The sequence below is a fragment of the Bos taurus genome, chromosome 26 (genome assembly GCF_002263795.3).
Source record: "Bos taurus isolate L1 Dominette 01449 registration number 42190680 breed Hereford chromosome 26, ARS-UCD2.0, whole genome shotgun sequence".
Lineage (NCBI taxonomy): Eukaryota > Metazoa > Chordata > Mammalia > Artiodactyla > Bovidae > Bos > Bos taurus.
Window position 1 is genome coordinate 8,116,811 of NC_037353.1, and position 18,714 is coordinate 8,135,524.

The window sequence follows — 18,714 nt, forward strand, 5'->3', positions numbered from 1 at the left end:
GGAACCACCCCAGTATTTTATACTTTTTGGAAATCTAATTGATGTCTGGCTCAATAGAAGGCAGCTACATTAACTGCTTCTGTAATCAATCAGCTGCTATATCACAGTATTGGGTTTCCCAGGTGGTTCAATGGTAAGGAATCCCCCCACCAATGCAGGATACGTGAGTTCGATTCCTGAGATGGGAAGATACCCTGGAGAAGGAAATGGCAACCCACTCCAGTATTCTTGCTTGAGAAATTCCATGGACAGTGGAGCCTGACAGGCTATGGTCCCCGGGGTCACAAAAGAGTTGGATACAACTCAGCAACTAAGCAACAACAAATATTACATATCATATGGCCTTTAGAAAACTCTACTGTACACTCATGAGAGAGTGAGACAGAGGGCAACAAATAACATGCTGCTACTGCTGCTGCTAAGTGGCTTCAGTCGTGTCCGACTCTGTGCGACCCCATAGATGGCAGCCCTCCGTCCCTGGGATACTCCAAGCAAGAACACTGGAGTGGGTTGCCATTTCCTTCTCCAATGCATGGAAGCGAAAAGTGAAAGTGAAGACACTCAGCGATGTCGGACTCTTCGTGACCCCATGGACTTCAGCCTACCAGGCTCCTCCGTCCATGGGATTCTCCAGGCAAGAACACTGGAGTGGGTTGCCATTTCCTTCTCCAATGCGTGAAAGTGAAAAGTGAAAGCCAAGTCGCTCAGTCATGTCCGACCCTCAGTGACCCCATAGACTGCAGCCTACCAGGCTCCTCCGTCCATGGGATTTTCCAGGCAAGAATACTGGGGTGGGGTGCCATTGCCTTCTTCGAATAACATGCTGGTATTATTATAAAAATAGTTTTTGACCTCAAGGAGCCCCTAAAAGGGTCCAAAGACTTCACTTTGAGAATGCTGCATTAAGGATACTAGTTTATATAATGTAGGAAGAAATTTCCAGTTTTCTACAAGGAATTTTCATGAGGATTTAAAAACATTTATAAATATCTACATAGAAGGAGAACTGGATGAAAGAGAATGAGAAAGTTGGACCACATCACCGACTCAATGGACATGAGTTTGAGCAAGGGAGATGGTGAAGGACAGGGAAGCCTGGTGTGCTGCACTCCATGGAGTCAAAAAGAGTTGGACACGACTTAGTGATTAAACAAGAAAAATATCCATGATTTATCCATTTAATCTGCTACAAGTAAAACAACTATAGTTATAAGATAACTACTTGGATCAATCTTCTTCATATTCCTGGTTTAGTTAGAATACTTCTACCTCCACAATCTGACCTCTTAACTGAGCTTTCCGATGTGTACCCACTGTCATCAACGTGACATCTCCTGTGAGCTGTCTAACTGGCACTTTAACTTCACATTGTCCAAATAGCATTCTTAATTTACTTTCTTAAGCATAAACACCTTTCACTTTTTGCCATCTCAGAAACTGGCACCACCATTCACCTATTTAAATAAAAAACCTACAAGTCATTCCCAATTTCTCTTTTACTCCCTATCGCAACTAAGAGCTGCCAGAATATATCATATCTCCCCCATCTCCCATGCTGCCATCCTAGCCCAAGCCAAAATTCTATGTCACTTAGATTACTGCCATAGCCTCCCAAATGGTGTCCCTGCTTCCTCCACCACGCTACAATGCCTGTTTTCCAACCTTTGATTATTAGAGCAAGTAATCCATTCTTCTACCTATAAAACATAAAATAGAACCAGGTCTGATCTCAACCTAAACTCCTCTACTGCTTTTCCACTCTCTTGAGATAGAAAATAAATAAATAAATAAATAAATTACTGGCTTGGCAAAAATGTTGGTTCAGAGTTTTCCACTCCACCATATGGAAAAACCAATGAACTTATTGGCCAACTCAATACTTATAGGCTACTACACATAGCCTTGCCTGTGTCAACCTCTCCAACCTTAATTTGTGCCATTGCCTTCTTTCTATCTCTTTAACATTCACCCCACCTTCCAGCTTTACTACTTGCCACTGTCCTCCTCTGGAATTCTCTACCCACACTGTGTGCCTGGTTCTTGCTTGTCCCTCAGGTCTCAACTCAAATGTTGCCCCTCTCAGGGAAGCCCTCCTTGACCTATCCAGTAATTACTAGACCCATCTTCATGATTCCCTCCTACATCATTCTGTTGTATTGAAAGCATTCACAGCACTGGTCACTACTGGAATGTATGTACGTATCTCCATGCATGCTCATTATGCTTTTCCCCTACGACTATCACCAGGATTGGAGCTCCAGAAGAGAAAGGCCCTTGGACAAATAAATGAATAATAATCAAATAAATGAATTAGTGAATCATGGTAAAGAAACTATTACAAAAAGAACTTCATTGAATACTTTCTTTGCTATTGTCAACTGTTGAGGGAAATACAAAGAATTTCATATATTCATGAACTACATTCAGTCAAATCCAAGCTCTGCTTTATCTGTAACACGCTTTCTACTTTTGTAGAAACACACCATATGGAGGGAGAGGAAAGGATGGTAGTTTAGCAATGCCTTCTATGTATATATGTAACCTAATTCTGAACACAAAGAAAAATCTGCTGAAACATTTTTTCCTATTTCATATGTCTTTCACCTTTAGAACTGATATAATATATAATAATTCAAATTCATAGAATTAAATGAAATTTCACAACTTTTCACACAAGTCATCTTAATTTTAAGAGAGTGGCATGCACAGTGGAGCTCATAAACCTATCAACCAACTGTTTTTCCTTTGCAGACTAATTTTTAATTCACACGAGAGCCTTTACAATTATTAATTTTCTGTTTTTCTTGTAAATTTGAAATTTAACCATTTATAAAGCCTATTGTTACTGTTCAGTTGCTCAATCATGTCCAACTCTTTGGAACCCCTTGGACTGCAGCACGTCAGGCTTCCCTGTCCTTCACTATCTCCTGGAGCTTGCTCAAACTCATGTCCATCGAGTCCGTGATGCCATTCAACCAGCTCATGCTCTGTCGTCCCCTTCTCCTCCTGCCTTCAATCATTCCCAGCATCAGGGTCTTTTCCAATGTTCTAGAAATGATACTATCACCACCCCTTCATCTCCTGGAAGATAATATGAACTCTGACAATGGATAAGTTCATGTAAATTCATACACACATAAATGGACACAAAGTACAAATGTGTTTGTGCGTATAGTTCCAACGGGATGAGTCAATACAAATCTTCACACCGAAAATCTTTTAAAAACGGCTTTAGTTTGAGGGCACGTACTATGCACGCATGCACACAGTTATTGAATGAACCACTGGAGAAAGCATAAATCTACATTAAGAATATGCTGAAGGTATTACATATTCTAAACCATTATGAAATACAATATAATAACATAGGAATGTAAAATGATGGTCTATAAACATGAGCTATAAAATGTAACATTGATTATGTTTTTATAGTTACAAAAAACATAAAAAAGAAATTGATGAGTACGTGAATGGCTTTCAATGAAAATTATTACAATACGCTATTAATTAAGCTCTGCTGGGAATAAATGCTCACTCCCTTCTTCTTCCAGTAGGGAATAAATGAGTTTTAAAGGAACATACTTAATATTTGAAGGAAAATTTTAAACACAATTAATTATGATTTACTGAAGAGTTTTGGTTTTCCTCTGAAAATACACCATTGTGTATTTGTGAAATAGAAAACTACCCTTCATAAAAGTTTGGCCATCTTCACAAGATGCTTTTTCTAATATGGCTTTGCTATTAATACATTAACAGAGTAACTTGCTTTGATAATGCAAAGGGTACAGAATAACCTAACTCTTCTGATTAAATAACATGAGACTGCAAAGAATAAATAGAAAGTAAACAATGCTTGGGTTTAAAAGCATTTGCTCCCATATATTCTTATGAAGAACTCTAAGATAGTTCTGTGATACAAAAAAAGCTACTTACTCTGATAAAGTTTGACAAGTTAGGCAAAAAAAAAAAAAAAAATAAGTACCAAATAAATCATTAATGTAAATACACTCAATAACAAGTCTTTGATATTTTAATATGCATGAAATGTGGATTCTAAGGAATTGATTTTAATACTATTTTAAGTCCTTTAGCATAATTCTAAATCTGGGTACTACTGCAGGAGCTTTGGTACAAAAATATTTTCATCAGAATGGAGTTTATGGAAGGGACTAAATATAAAATATAAAGATAAGACTTGTCTTCATATAAAGATCAGACTGCAATCTTCCAAAGGTACAGTAATTAAACTCAGATAAAGTATGTGCATTTACAGGCTATGTTCCTCAGATGTGGAGTCATAGGAGAATTTCAACAAGGACGTCAGAGATCCGTTCAGATCTTCCCGAGAGTGCGGTAGGTGCTGCTGCGGTAGTCATGCCAGGCGGTTTCAGTGCTGGGAAGCAGCGCCCTTCTCCCCTGCCCTTTGAGAATGTGCCAAAACAATGACTAACCATTCAAGGATTTTTCATTAGAGGGATGGATATTAAAAGCATTAGTCTATCCAGCCTCCCACAAAAATCATTGGAAATCTTGTTAAAGTCCCTGAAGAAATATACATCTATGTGTTCTTAAAACGAACCCTCAACAATTTTAGAATCCTGTTTAGTGTTCAGCATGCAAACTACCCCATAGTCTCACGAAAGGATGACTGAAGTAAATTTCAGCTCATTCGTAAGATATCAACGAATGGCACCCCACTCCAGTACTCTTGCCTGGAAAATCCCATGGATGGAGGAGCCTGGTGGGCTGCAGTCCATGGGGTCGCTAAGAGTCAGAAATGACTAAGAGGCTTCACTTTCACTTTTCACTTTCATGCATTGGAGAAGGAAATGGCAACCCACTCCAGTGTTCTTGCCTGGAGAATCCCAGGGACGGGGGAGCCTGGTGGGCTGCCGTCTATGGGGTCGCACAGAGTCGGACACGACTGAAGCGACTTAGCAGCAGCAGCAGCAGCAGCAGCAGCAGCAGCAGCAACATGTTCTTACACTATTGTCAAGAAGGACTAATCCACATTTTCTTTTCATTTTTTTCAGCAAAGCTGTTTTGGTTTTAGTTTTCATCAAAAATATATTTTTAAACTTTCAAATTTGCCATTCTCTAAAAATTGTAGAACAGGATATTGATATTTTAGCAAAATGAGTCCCCATAGAAATAAATCCCATTGAGAATAAAGATGTACATGTGTGTTTAGTTTCTCAGTTGTGTCCGACTCTTTGCACCCCCATGGACTGCAGCCTGCCAGGCTCCTCTGTCCATGGGGATTCTCCATGCAAGAATACTGGAGTGGGTTGCCATGCCCTCCTCCAGGGGATCTTCCCAGCAAAGGGATAGAACCCAGGTCTTCTACATTCCAGGCAATTTCTTTACCACCTGATCCACCAGGGAGAATAAAGATAGCTGTACCTTTTTAACACAATCCATGACCTACTTTACCAATTTCAGATTACTTTTTTGAAAAAAGTTAATACTTTTCTTAACTCTCATCTCAAAAAAGTAAGCATAGCAAGTTTTAATTATTTTGGCTTTCAAGAGTCTTCAAAAGTAAAAGCCAAATGCTTAACTTTTTTTTTTCCACCATTAATAATTTAGAAAGAAAATGGAGAACTATATACTATTATAACTACAACATGGTAAGACACTCTATAAAATCAAACAAGGACCTAAGTACCCAAATCAGTATTAAGAACACTATCTTTCAAAATATGTCATTTTATGATAACAATGTTCTTGATTAAGCATTTCACATATTTCTTGAATTTTATAAAAAAATGTTACTACTTCATAATGGTACATATACATACGTCCTTATACATTTTAGCCAGAAAAAGAGAGTATTAATCACCAAATCATGGCATCCAGTCACATCACTCCATGGCAAGTAGGTGGGGAAACACTGGGAACAGTGACAGACTTTATTTTCTTGGGCTCTAAAATCACTGCAGATGGTGACTGCAGCCATGAAATTAAAAGATACTCGCTCCTTGGAAGAAAAGCTATGACCAACCTAGACAGCATATTAAAAAGCAGAGACATAACTTTGCCAACAAAGGTCCATCTAGTCAAGGCTACGGTTTTTCCAGTGGTCATGTACGGATATGAAAGGTGGACCATAAAGAAAGCTGAGCGCCGAAGAATTGATGCTTTTCAACTGTGGTGTTGGAGAAGACTCTTGAGAGTCCCTCGGACTGCAAGGAGATCCAACCAGTCCATCCTAAAGGAAATCAGTCCTGAATATTCATGGAAAGGACTGGTCCTGAAGCTGAAGCTCTAATCTTTGGCCACCTAATGGGAAGAGCTGACTCATTAGCAAAGACCCTGATGCTGGGGAAGATTGAAGGCAGGAGGAGAAGGGGATGACAGAGGATAAGATGGTCGGATGGCACCACCAATGAATGGATATGAGTTTGAGCAAGTTCAGGAGTTGGTGATCGACAGAGAAGCCTGGCGTGCTGCAGTCCATGAGGTTTTAAAGAGCTGGACATGACTGAGTGACTAAACTGAACCCTATTCATCATATCTGTCACTAAATGGCTTGTGGTTATTTCCAGATATAGAATCTACACTCACAGGAAAATTGTCATCAAGCATATTCAAAAACATATTTACTGTCCCCTGAGGACAAATTTATAAATTGTTTAAATATGATGGGGAAAAGAAAAAAAAAAAAAAAAACAGAGGCAAAAATGTACTGCCTTTCCAGCTTCCTGCTTTGAAAGAGACAACTCTTCTTTATATTATAAATGTGGATCTATTCCTTCGGAGATAATATCTCACATCCCTAATCTATACACATACCTTCAGGGACATACACATACTTATACATACACAGGCATGAGAAACTTTGCCTTCCAGTATTCCTATAAAGTTACAAAAAGCATAAGCCAAGAAGTACATTGATATATTTGACTACAATACAATTAATAACTTCTCTTTATCAGAAGAGAAGGCAATGGCAACCCACTCCAGTACTCTTGCCTGGAAAATCCCATGGATGGAGGAGCCGGGTGGGCTGCAGTCCATAGGGTCGCTAGGAGTCGGACATGACTGAGCAACTTCACTTTCACTTTTCACTTTCATGCATTGGAGAAAGAATGGCAACCCACTCCAGTGTTCTTGCCTGGAGAATCCCGGGGATGGTGGAGCCTGGTGGGCTGCCATCTATGGGGTCTCACAGAGTCGGACACGACTGAAGCGACTTAGCAGCAGCAGCAGCAGCTTCATCAGAAGATTTCATAAAGAAGTGAAAATACATGCTACAGATGAGAGAAAATATTTGTAATGCATGTAATTGACAAAGATTAAACTCCAAAATATGTAAAGTCAACCAACGAACAGAAAAATGGACAGAAGACTACAACAGACACTTCATAGAACCTAACAGCTTATAAACATATGAATATGCTCTGCTTCATAAATAATCAGGATCAAAATAACTAGGAACAACCCAAATATAATCAGTAGCAGAAAGGATAAAGAAATTGGGTAATAAAACGGAAGACAGTACTGGAAGAAAAATGAAGTAGCATAAGAATACGTGTAGTATTACCTGATTTATATAATACAAGATACAAAGACACCCCAAAGAAAACATGCATATTGTATACAGGGGTGAGTTTCTAAGAGACAGATTTGGAGGTTGGGTTCTCATAAGTTAACTTGTAAGATATTTGTTCAGAAAACCACAGACTGAGAAGCTTGGAGTTTGGGGAAAAGATAGGAGATGTGTTCAATTGAGCCACAGGGAATTCCTCTTCTACCCACACTAAATTTCTCCAAGCAGATTTCTTATAATCACTGCTAGAATGCCTCCTGAGATGGTGTTCTTGCCATGACGTCAGACTGCTTCTGGAACAGATTAATTAGCAGAATATTGACTCTCAAGAAGACCCAGTGTAAACTTCCCTATAACTTGCATTTTCTCAGGTCATCTAGACTCATGAAGACCAGTTCCCTTTTCATGTGACACTGTTTTCAGCTTTTAAAAAACAGTTATCATTTCCTCCTAAACCGTCCATCCATACAAGACATGTCACTCGCTAAAAATAAATGTCGTGCTTCCTGAACTCACTCAAGTGTATTAAAGTCTTTTTGGAAGCTTGGCACCCCAAAATAAACATGATACCCTGTGGGACATCTAACTATCTTAGATCCCTGTTTTTGCCACTAACTTCATAACTCATTTAGAAAGATGGTAACAATAACCCTGTGTACGAGACAGCAAAAGAGACACTGATGTATAGATCATAACTGAAATATATTTCAATATTCACACTTTAAAATTTCAAATCCTCTTTGCTTATAACATTTTTTCTAAATAGATTTTATTTTCTTTTGTTTTTATTTAAGTAGTTGTTAAGAAATAAAATTCAACTGAGTAAATTTTAAAGATCTTATTGGTTTTAATTAACAATTCATGAATTGGACAGTATGCAATTGAGCAGCTAAGAAAGGAAATTCAAGGAGCTGTACAAAATAAAAGATTTTTATAGGCATAAAGGAGCAGGAACAAGGAAGCTACGTTAGAGGAGAAAAAGTGGATTGGTTATGACGAGGTCATTTTCCTTTTAGGGATAGCAGGATCCTACCTAATAGATGACCTAACTGGTGCTAATTAAGAGTCAAAACTATAAGAGTCTCAATTTAGTGACATGGGACTCTGCATAAGTGGCTGAATCTGGGGTCTATTGTCTTGTTTCTAACACAGTACACAAGCTTCTTCTTTAGCATTAACATGATAAGCTTGATCTAGTAAAGGGACTGCAAAAATAACTTTAAATGCATTGATATTTTAACTACCCTAAAGATAGCTTTCAGATGAACATGAAACACTCATAAGGCCAAAAGGCACCACCTGACTTTGGAGAATAAAACGGTCTGTTTCTTGTGTTAAATTTGCTGTGCTAATTCATATGAAAATACATTCAATTCCCTCGTACCCTTGGATAGTGTTTTGAATGCCAACTGACATGGTGAGGCTCTTTACTAATGTTCAATTTTATATAAAAATCCCTCTTTCAATGTCAGCTTTCATATGTTATTTAATTACAAAAACAGAAAAATGTTTCAGGGGAAGGAGTAGGGGAGCAGGAGAGAACTTGTAGTATGAAGTTGAGTAAGTTTACTGTTGATAGTGAGTGGCTAGCATGATCCATGTTCACACTGAAGAACAAATAATGCTGGACATCAGCTTAACAGGCAGACCTGGTATCAACCAATTCACTGCAAAGCAGAGCAGAAGACCAGTCTTCAGAAGACAAAGGGAAATCTCAGTGCAATTAACAACAGAATCTAGAGATTGGATGTGACTGCAGCCACAAAATTGAAAGACGCTTGCTCCTTGGAAGAAAAGCTATGTCAAACCTAGACAGTGTATTAAAAAGCAGAGGCATTACTCTGCCAACAAAGATCTATATACTCAAAGCTGTGGTTTTTCCAGTAGTCATGTATGCATGTGAGAGGAGGCCCAGAAAGAAGGCTGAGTGCCAAAGAACTGATGTTTCTGAACTGTGGTGTTGGAGAAGACTCTTGTGAGTCCCTTGGACAGTAAAAAGATCAAACCAGTCAATTCTAAAGGAAATCAATGCTGAATATTCGTTGGAAGGACTGGTCCTGAAGCTGAAGCTCCAATACTCTGGCCACCTGATGTGAAGAGCCGACTCACTGGAAAAGACCCTGATGCTGGTAAAGACTGACGGCAAGAGGAGAAGCAGGTGACAGAGGATGAGATGGTTGGATGGCATCACTGACTCAATGGACATGAATTTGAGCAAACTCAGGGAGATAATGAAGGACAGGGAAGCCTGGAGTGCTGTAGTTAATGGGGTTGCAAAGAGTCAGACACAACTTACAGACCAAACAACAAAAATCACTATCACTTAGCATTAGCATAAAAAATCCTACTAAAAATCACCTGCATGATGAGTTGAAAAAATTTTTCCTTCTTAAAAAAAAATTTTTTTTAAACCTGTGAGAGAAACAAAATCAACACTATTGATGGTAGACAGAAAAAAGAGAGCCTTGAGAGTATCAATACATGGCAGACTCTAGCCCTAAACAATAAAAGCTCAGTGGTGGACCAAGATAAAGCTAAATTGTAGCTATGCTTGTAAAAAGAAAGAAGGAACTAATAAGAGGAGAGGGATCAGGGCAACGCCATATATAAGGACTTAATAAAAGCTGTTATCATTAACAAGCACTCTGCAAAATAAAAATTAAAACAGCTGGATGGTTTCACTTAAAAGTTTAACTTAGCATAGCCAACAAAGAACACTGAACAGATACTTGCCATTTTTAGAAAATAACATGTAATCTATGCACTTCCACAGTGAAAGATCACAGAAAATCTGTAAAAGTAATATCTCTAAGCATATCACTTCAATGCATATAAACTACACATTTTTCAATACAAAAATATTAAATCAGATTCCCAAAGAAGGTGTTTGATTTACATTACCAATTCTCAATTGCTAAATCAGAATTTCTTGTGGATGATGGTAGTTGAAGTTTTGGGCTTCCTGGGTGGCGCTAGTGGTAAAGAACCCACCTGCCAGATGGAGAAAGCAATGGCACCCCACTCCAGTACTCTTGCCTGGAAAATCCCATGGACGGAGGAGCCTGGTAGGCTGCAGTCCATGGGGTCGCAAAGAGTCGGACACGACTGAGTGACTTCACTTTCACTTTTCACTTTCATGCATTGGAGAAGGAAATGGCAACCTACTCCAGTGTTCTTGCCTGGAGAATCCCAGGGACGGCGGGGCCTGGTGGGCTGCCATCTATGGGGTTGCATAGAGTCGGACAACTGAAGTGACTTAGCAAAGATTAAATTCACCTTCATGGGAAAAAAAGAGGGCAAGAGTATAAAGATATTAACAAATATTACTCCATAATTAAGACCAAAATCTATTGGTTTAAGAAAATAAGCTGTATTCAATTATTTTGTAAGTCATTTATATATCTGAAATTTGACTAAAACATAAATCAAGCCTTAGCAATTTGACCCACTGCTACCTTAAGTAACTAATACTAAAATAATTCTAAACAAAACTTGAAATTAAAATGTCCACAAGCCAGTAACTATAAATATCTGAAAGTTATACAACTCATTTTGCTTGAAAATACATGATATATTTACACTACTTCCAGATTATTTTTTCCCTGTCATCCTAATTAGTTAAGTCTTAACATATGACTATTCTGTTAAAATGATGAGAAAATTTGGCATTTAGGTATGCAATAATATTTGGGACACTGCCTAGGCTAAAACAAAAATCACTGAAGGCACATGTTAAACAAGCATTTTACGAAGAAAACTTCATTTAACTGAAGAGAGGCAGGAATAATTGGAATGGTTTTCCATGTAAACTCCTTGAGTGTTTTTCTGACTGTTTTGATAATAAGCAAGTTTGTGAAAGATCCTCTAGTCTCTTCATCCATTGTTGCTATGGTATACTGTTTATAAATATTAATAATGTTCACAAATGAAAAAGAATCCATCTATATCAAGAAGAGTGCCATCTAAATTTTGAGAAGATTAAATGTGTTGATAAAAAACTAATTAAGCAATGAAACATTTCCTCAATTAAAACTTATAAAAATTTAAATGACAAGATTTGTTATTTTAAATTATTTTCACATGAGAATATTGGCATAAAATAAGCCAAAATTACATGGAATTCATTATAATTACAACTTGGGGGCAGATTCACATCAGGTTATAAGAGCACAGTCATTTAGTGAATTTAACTTTAAGCAACCAACACCATCATTGCAAAATCTGTGACTTTAACTAGATACACTATTTAGAACTCTGTTTTTAAAAACATAATTGAGATGACTTGCTATGTAGTCAGTCTAGCAGCAAAAAGAAGATAAACAAAATATATTAAAATTAGCTTGGTGAAATGCGGAAAAACCAGTGTATTTACATTTACCTAGGGAAGTCTGCATGGATATTTCTTCTTTGTTATAAATATGTTTCTATTTACATGTGTATATTTGACGGAGTGCATTTGTGCATAAAATTTTTGTTGCCCTTCCTCGCAGATCCCATTATCATGTTTTCTTAATGTTGTATCCTGATGTGAAGATCTGACTCATTGGAAAAGACCCTGATGCTGGGAAAGATTGAAGGCAGGAGGAGAAAGGGACACCAGAGGGTAAGATGGTTAGATGACATCACTGACTTGATGGACATGACTTTGAGCAAGCTCCGGGAGTTGGTGATAGACAAGGAAGCCTGGCATGCTACAGTCCATGGGGTTACAAAGAGGTGGACACGATTGAGCAACTGAACTGAATGTTGCATCAAAATATTTGAGATATGGGGTACTGAGGAGAGGAGAAATGACCACCACCCAAGGACTTTGCATCCTTTTCTGGGAAAATGGCTTGTTTTCTTTATACACAAGATTATTCTATCATGTTAGGCAGAAGTATAACCTTATTATTGTCTTTACTTGGATATTTTGGTGTGGTTTAAGGAGATATGTACGGGCACCACGTTGACAAGGAATGGACCTGTGATGGTTAATTTTATAGGTCAACCTGCAAGCCCATGATAGCGATATATTTGGTCAAATATTACACCAGACACTTCTATGAAGGTACTTCTCTGCTGGAATTAACATTTAAATTAGTAGTCTTTGAGTTAAAGCAGACTGCCTTCTTAATGTTGATAAGACTTCATCCAATCAGTTGAAGTCTTATCAGGAAAAAAGACTGATCTACCTGGAGGAAGGGTGAATTCTGCCAGCAATCCAATGGGTTTCCATTCTCCACAATCATGGAAGTCAATTCCTTAAAATAAACCTCTCTCTCAGTACCCACACACATATATCCTATTGGCTCTTTTTCTCTGGAGAACCATCACCAATACAGAGTCCCATAATTAAGAGCTTGAGCTCTGAATCCAGATTACTTGAGTTCACTCCTAACTATACTATAAACCAGGTGGGCCTCAGTCTTCACATCTATAAAAGGGGATAATAAATACTAGCCCTTACCTCACAGGATCACTTTGAGAATTAAATAAATTTTATACACAGAAAGTGTTTAGAAAAAGCATGCTCTATATGCTGGGCATTGAGTTCTAAAAACTAACAAATATTAAGTACAATTTTTAAGCTCCTTCTAATATAGTTAGTAAAGTTGAAGTTAGTCTTAGAAAACAGAAACAGTATGAATTAAACAGAAATTTTTAGAAAAAATGTGTGAGGAAAACTGAACATGAACGTATAGGTTTTCAAACTACTCATTTCTAGAATGGAATTCAATCAGTTCAGTTCAGTCGCTCAGTCATGTCCGACTCTTTGTAACCCCATGGACTGCAGCATGCCAGGCTTCCCTGTCCATCACCAACTCCCTGCTACTGTTGCTAAGTGGCTTCCGTCATGTCCGACTCTGTGTGACCCCATAGACGGCAGCCCACCAGGCTCCCCTGTCCCTGGGATTCTCCAGGCAAGAATACTGGAGTGGGTTGCCATTTCCTTCTCCAATGCATGAAAGTGAAAAGTGAAAGGGAAGTTGCTCAGTCATGTCCGACTCTTCGTGACCCCATGGACTGCAGCCTACCAGGCTCCTCCGTCCATGGAATTTTCCAGGCAAGAGTACTGGAGTAAGGTGCCATCACCTTCTCCGCACCAACTCCCTAAGCCTACTCAAACTCATGTCCACATGTCACTGATGCCATCCAACCACTTCATCCTCTGTCATCCCCTTCTCCTCCCACCTGCAATCTTTCCCAGCATCGGGGTCTTTTCCAATGAGTCAGTTCTTTGCATCAGCTGGCCAAAGTATTGGTGTTTCAACATCAGTATCAGTCCTTCCAATGAATATTCAGGGCTTATTTCCTTTATAGGTTGACTAGGTGGATCTCCTTGCAGTCCAAGGGACTCTCAAGAGTCTTATCGAACACCACAGTTCAAAAGCATCAATACTTCAATACTCAGCTTTCTTTATACTCCAACTCTCACATCCATACATGACTACTGGAAAAACCACAGCTTTGACTAGATGGACCTTTGTTGGAATATCAATGAGTATTTAAAATGACTGAAGTAAAGTACACTCTGCTTTATACAATATCTGTGTTCTTAAAAGTGTGCCTGGTCAATAAAATACATAAGTAATCAAATAATATGAAACTATTGATATAATATCATCTCAGAAAGGCTTTAAACTTGGTTTCTAAATGTTAATAGTTGTTAACATTCGCCTCTATATTTATAGTCTCCACTTGGCCTCTCTATATTTCTTCCACCTCTCTCATTGCTCCTGCTCACTACCCACATCCACCCTTTCCCTATAAGTTCACCTCCTTTCCCTGCAATTCTCTGCCAAGTACATATTGTTTGTGTTTTTGTTTACCATACTTTGTTTTTGTCAGAGGAAAGCCTAACCGAACATTTACATCCTTTTGGCGTGGGGAGAAACTTTGTAACACTGACACAAAGCTGAAAATCATAAAGAAAAAAGTGATAGAAATTAATAAATATCAAATGCCTGATTTCAGTATGTCAAGAAAGAATCACAAAGAAAAATTAAAAGGTGAATGACGAATGTAGAAAGAACCTTTTTTACACACTCTCAAGTATTTAATAGAAATAATATTGATTGTTATTCTACAATGTTTTACACTTTACATTATATACCCACACAACTTACTCATACTAACTTCATAAAAGTCCTGCAAAGAAGGTAGAAAGCAAGATTTCTCAGCACAGGCACTAAGGACAGGGCATGCTTGGTTGTGGGCCACGCATTGCCTGTTGATTAGCACCCCTGTTCTTTGCCTCTAGACACCAGGAGCCTCCTTCATGCCCACCCTTACCCAACGTGTGACAACCAGATGTCTCTGAACATCACCAGATGTCCCTGGGGGACAGATTCATCACCAGTGGAGAACCACGGCCAGAAAGAAAGAGTATATCCTTTTTCATAAGCTGGGTGAAACAGAGAAGTTAATTGACTTGCCCAAATACACCTCTCTTCTGAATGACCTTAAAACTGGCAGTTATAGGACATCAGCATGAATGCTTTGTAAAACACTAACTGCCACCAAATAAATCGATTTGTGACTTTTCTAAGCCAACTGTCTTCTACTATAGACATCGTTGAACTCACTTTCTTCTCAGCTGATTCATTCATGATTTCAGGCTTTTTCATCCCCCAAAAGGAAAACATGCCATTATAAATTTCAAGTTAATTTTATAATGTGAAAATATACAGAAGCATAAAACATATTTATACAGTGCATGCCTCAGTTTTTATAAGCAGTTTCTATCTTAGTTTGTGCAAGACTTATGAAATAAGCTACCACTCTTAATAATCAGGAAGTTAATACACTACCCAACCTTTATGATCCATCTCTATTAGATACATAGGAGACACTGAAAACATTCTCTTTTTATAGAAGCAACATAGCAGAAAGCCAGTCATATACTGGGAGGTAAAAGTGGAGTTGAAGATACTTTGATTATCTGACCAAAGATACTTTCAATAGACTTGAGCTTCCATTGAAGCTTTGAGTTTGCTCAATGATCTGACAGTGTGTGGTCTTAAGCAGAGCAATAAATAGCAACATTTTCTTTCATGTTATCCTTTCCCCATGTCTGAAAAAAGACTAGATTTTCATTTTAATAATTCTAAACACAAACACTTCAAATGATTAATCAACCTCTGTGTCTAAACAGTGTTCTCCCTCTTTTCAAACTGTTTCTCAACAACAACAAAAAACAAAAATGGAATTGTCTCATGTAACGCACTGCCCTCTGTGTGCAGGCTGATAAGATGGAAAGAGAATATTTGAATACCAGGGCAATGTGGTTACACAGCATACCTTCCATGACATACACCAGTGACCCCACATCTCCTTCTTTGATGATGCAGCTGTCTTTGCCGTACTCCACTGGGTACATACAATCCACAATCTCTTGGATCTGTGACAGCTCCAAGTTCTTCATAAAGTCATTGTCAAGGATGGCCTCCTTTATGAGATCCTTGGACCTGCGGTAAGAGAGGGAAGATTTACTGGTGCAACTGACAAGCGCTTCCACGATCTGTGAGGTTGAGCAGAGCCAGTGTCAGGCAATACATTTTCTTGTTAGGAATCCCAGAATTTCCTGACTGGCCCAAGAGTAATTCCATGGAAGCAGGAAAGACACTGAGAAATTTCCCTTTAAGTAAAGTATCATTAAACGAATATGGGACCAGTAAATAAGCAAAATCACAGAGTTTCTTTTTGCTTCAGGATTTTTTTTAAACCCAAAGACTGTTGGCAAACCAATGGACAAACATCTTAAACTGAAGCTTGAAACTCAGCTAAAGAATGAATGGGAACAAAATACAACAAAATTTTATAGAAGAAACACTATTATTACTATGTTTATAAATGATAAAAGAATATCAGGGTGTACTGTGCTGCATACAATTATAGTAAACACAGTATGTTTACTTATTTTTAGGTGCCTCTTCCACCAGATATTATGCTCCCTGGGGGCAGGGACAGTTTGTATTTCTTTTCTCTACTCTATGCCCAGTGTCTACTACAATACCGGTTATGTATAGTACAAGTGCTCAAGAAAAAGATGATAAAGAATTGATATTTAATTAGCTGTTCAGAACAGCTGATATACATGTGAAAGTTCTTTATCCATATCTCATGCTTCTTTAGAGAATATTTATCTCTTCAAGCAGCTTACATGGAGGTAACCAGGCGGATAAAATTCTATTGAACAAGTTGTTTTACACAACATAGCTTAAGCGTGGGATTAAACAGGTAGTCTCTAGGAAACATGTTTACAAATTCTCTAATTGGGATTCAGTGGTTCACAGGAAAGTTTTTCAGAACTTGAAAGAGGGTGATCATTTAATTCTCTGGGAAAAGAAATACCAAACAGCTTCCTGGGATATAAAAATCAAAGTAGAGGGAAATGGAGAAATACTGCGTCAAGAGCAGCACAGAGTACCGTCAGAGAAGTCAGAAGCTGGTTGAGACACACATAGAGACCTTAACAACATGGAGGGTAAGAAGCACATCTGGAATTTTATATTAAACATCTTAATCTGAACAGCACCTGGCTACAAGCCGGTCTTTGTCTTCATTTGCTTAACGAGTGGTTTTCAGGGAAGCAACCTGCAGTGGTGAACACTGAGTACAGCGTCCGCACTCCCCAGTTCTGCCTGACTTCCACTCTAGACCTCAGTCTAACTGATCCAGCCTTCACGCATTATCTTTTGCAATGATTTGGTTCTGAGTGAATAAAAAGGTGCACATCAAAATGAAAACAATGTAAACTCTATCAACATGAAAAATACACTTAAAAGGGGCTGCTTTGAGGCAATTAAACTCTTCGTGAAGAGTTAATGGCAGGGAATTAATTATTATACTATTTTTAAGTGAAAAAGGAGGAAACAGAATAGTCTTTAGAATATGAAAGCGTGTGTGTGTGTGAAATGCAAAAAAATAGGCTTTCAAGTTATATATATTTGGGTCCCAATCCTAGTCCTGTCATGTATTAAAAGTTAGCAGGTTGTCTTACTTTTCTGAATTTCCATTTTATAAAATGTAAAGTGGTATTTTAAAAATTACCAGCCAGCAACAGGCGCATGAAAAGACACTCAACATTTCTAGTCATTAGGGAAATGCAAATTAAAACCACAATAGACATCACTCCATGCCTATTAGAATAGCCATCACACACAGGAAAAAGAGAAATAATAAATGGTGGTTGGGAACCCTTATACAATGTTGGTGGAAATGTAAATTGTTACTGCCACCATGAAAAACAGTGTGGTGATTCCTCAAAAAATTAAAAACTAGAACTACCATATGATCTAGTCATTCTACTTCTGTGAATATACCCAAAGGAAGTGAAAACAATAACTGGAAAAAAATCTGAATTACCATGCTCATAGTAAAATTATTCACAATAGCCAAGACATGAAAACAACCTAAGCATCCCCAATAGATGAATGGATAAAGAAGCTGTGATGTGTGTCTATCTGGATCTAGATATAGATATATAGATATACAATAGTATATTATTCAGCCATAAAAATGAGAAAATCCTAACATTCCTAAAAACACAGATGAATCTTGAAGGCATTTTTCTAAGTGAAATATATCAGAGAAAGACAAATACTGTATGACTTCACTTTATGTGGAGTCTAATTAAAAAAAAAATAAACGCATCGAAAAAAAGGGTTCAGATTTGTGGTTACCAGAGGTGGTGTCGGGAGGGAGGAGGAGGAAGAATTTGAGAAAGGTGATCAAAATGCATAAGCTTCAAGCCGTAAGATAAATACTAATACAAAATAATGACTATAGTTACCATTACCATATGGTACATAGGAAAATTAATAGAGTAGATCCTAAGAGTTCTCACCACAAGGAATTTTTTTTTTATTTTATCTACATGAAATGATGAATGTTAACTAAACACTGTGATAATCATTTCCCATTATATGTAAATCAAACCATCATGCTGTACACTTTAAATATATATACTGACGTATGTCAGTTATTTCACAATAAAACTGAAAAGATATGTGAAGATTGGTAAAAAGATAATGTTACTTTCAGTAAATGTTGGGTGAAAAGGTGGTGGTAGTAACTGCAGTTGCAGTAACAGGAAGTAGTAACAGAGTGTGCAGTCATGACTTAGAACAGTATCAAAAGGAAATAAATGTTGGCATTGGTTGCCTTTGGTGACA

General features: G+C 37.9%; 1 protein-coding gene across 2 annotated transcripts in view; it reads right to left on the reverse strand.

Annotated features, from left to right (window-relative positions):
* PRKG1 (protein kinase cGMP-dependent 1) overlaps positions 1–18,714 on the reverse strand; it is a 1,418,431-nt gene that overhangs the window by 1,221,513 nt on the left and 178,204 nt on the right. For both annotated transcript variants that reach the window (XM_005225353.4, NM_174436.2), the window contains 1 exon segment: positions 15,839–16,005. In XM_005225353.4, coding sequence (XP_005225410.2) covers positions 15,839–16,005 — 167 coding nt within the window.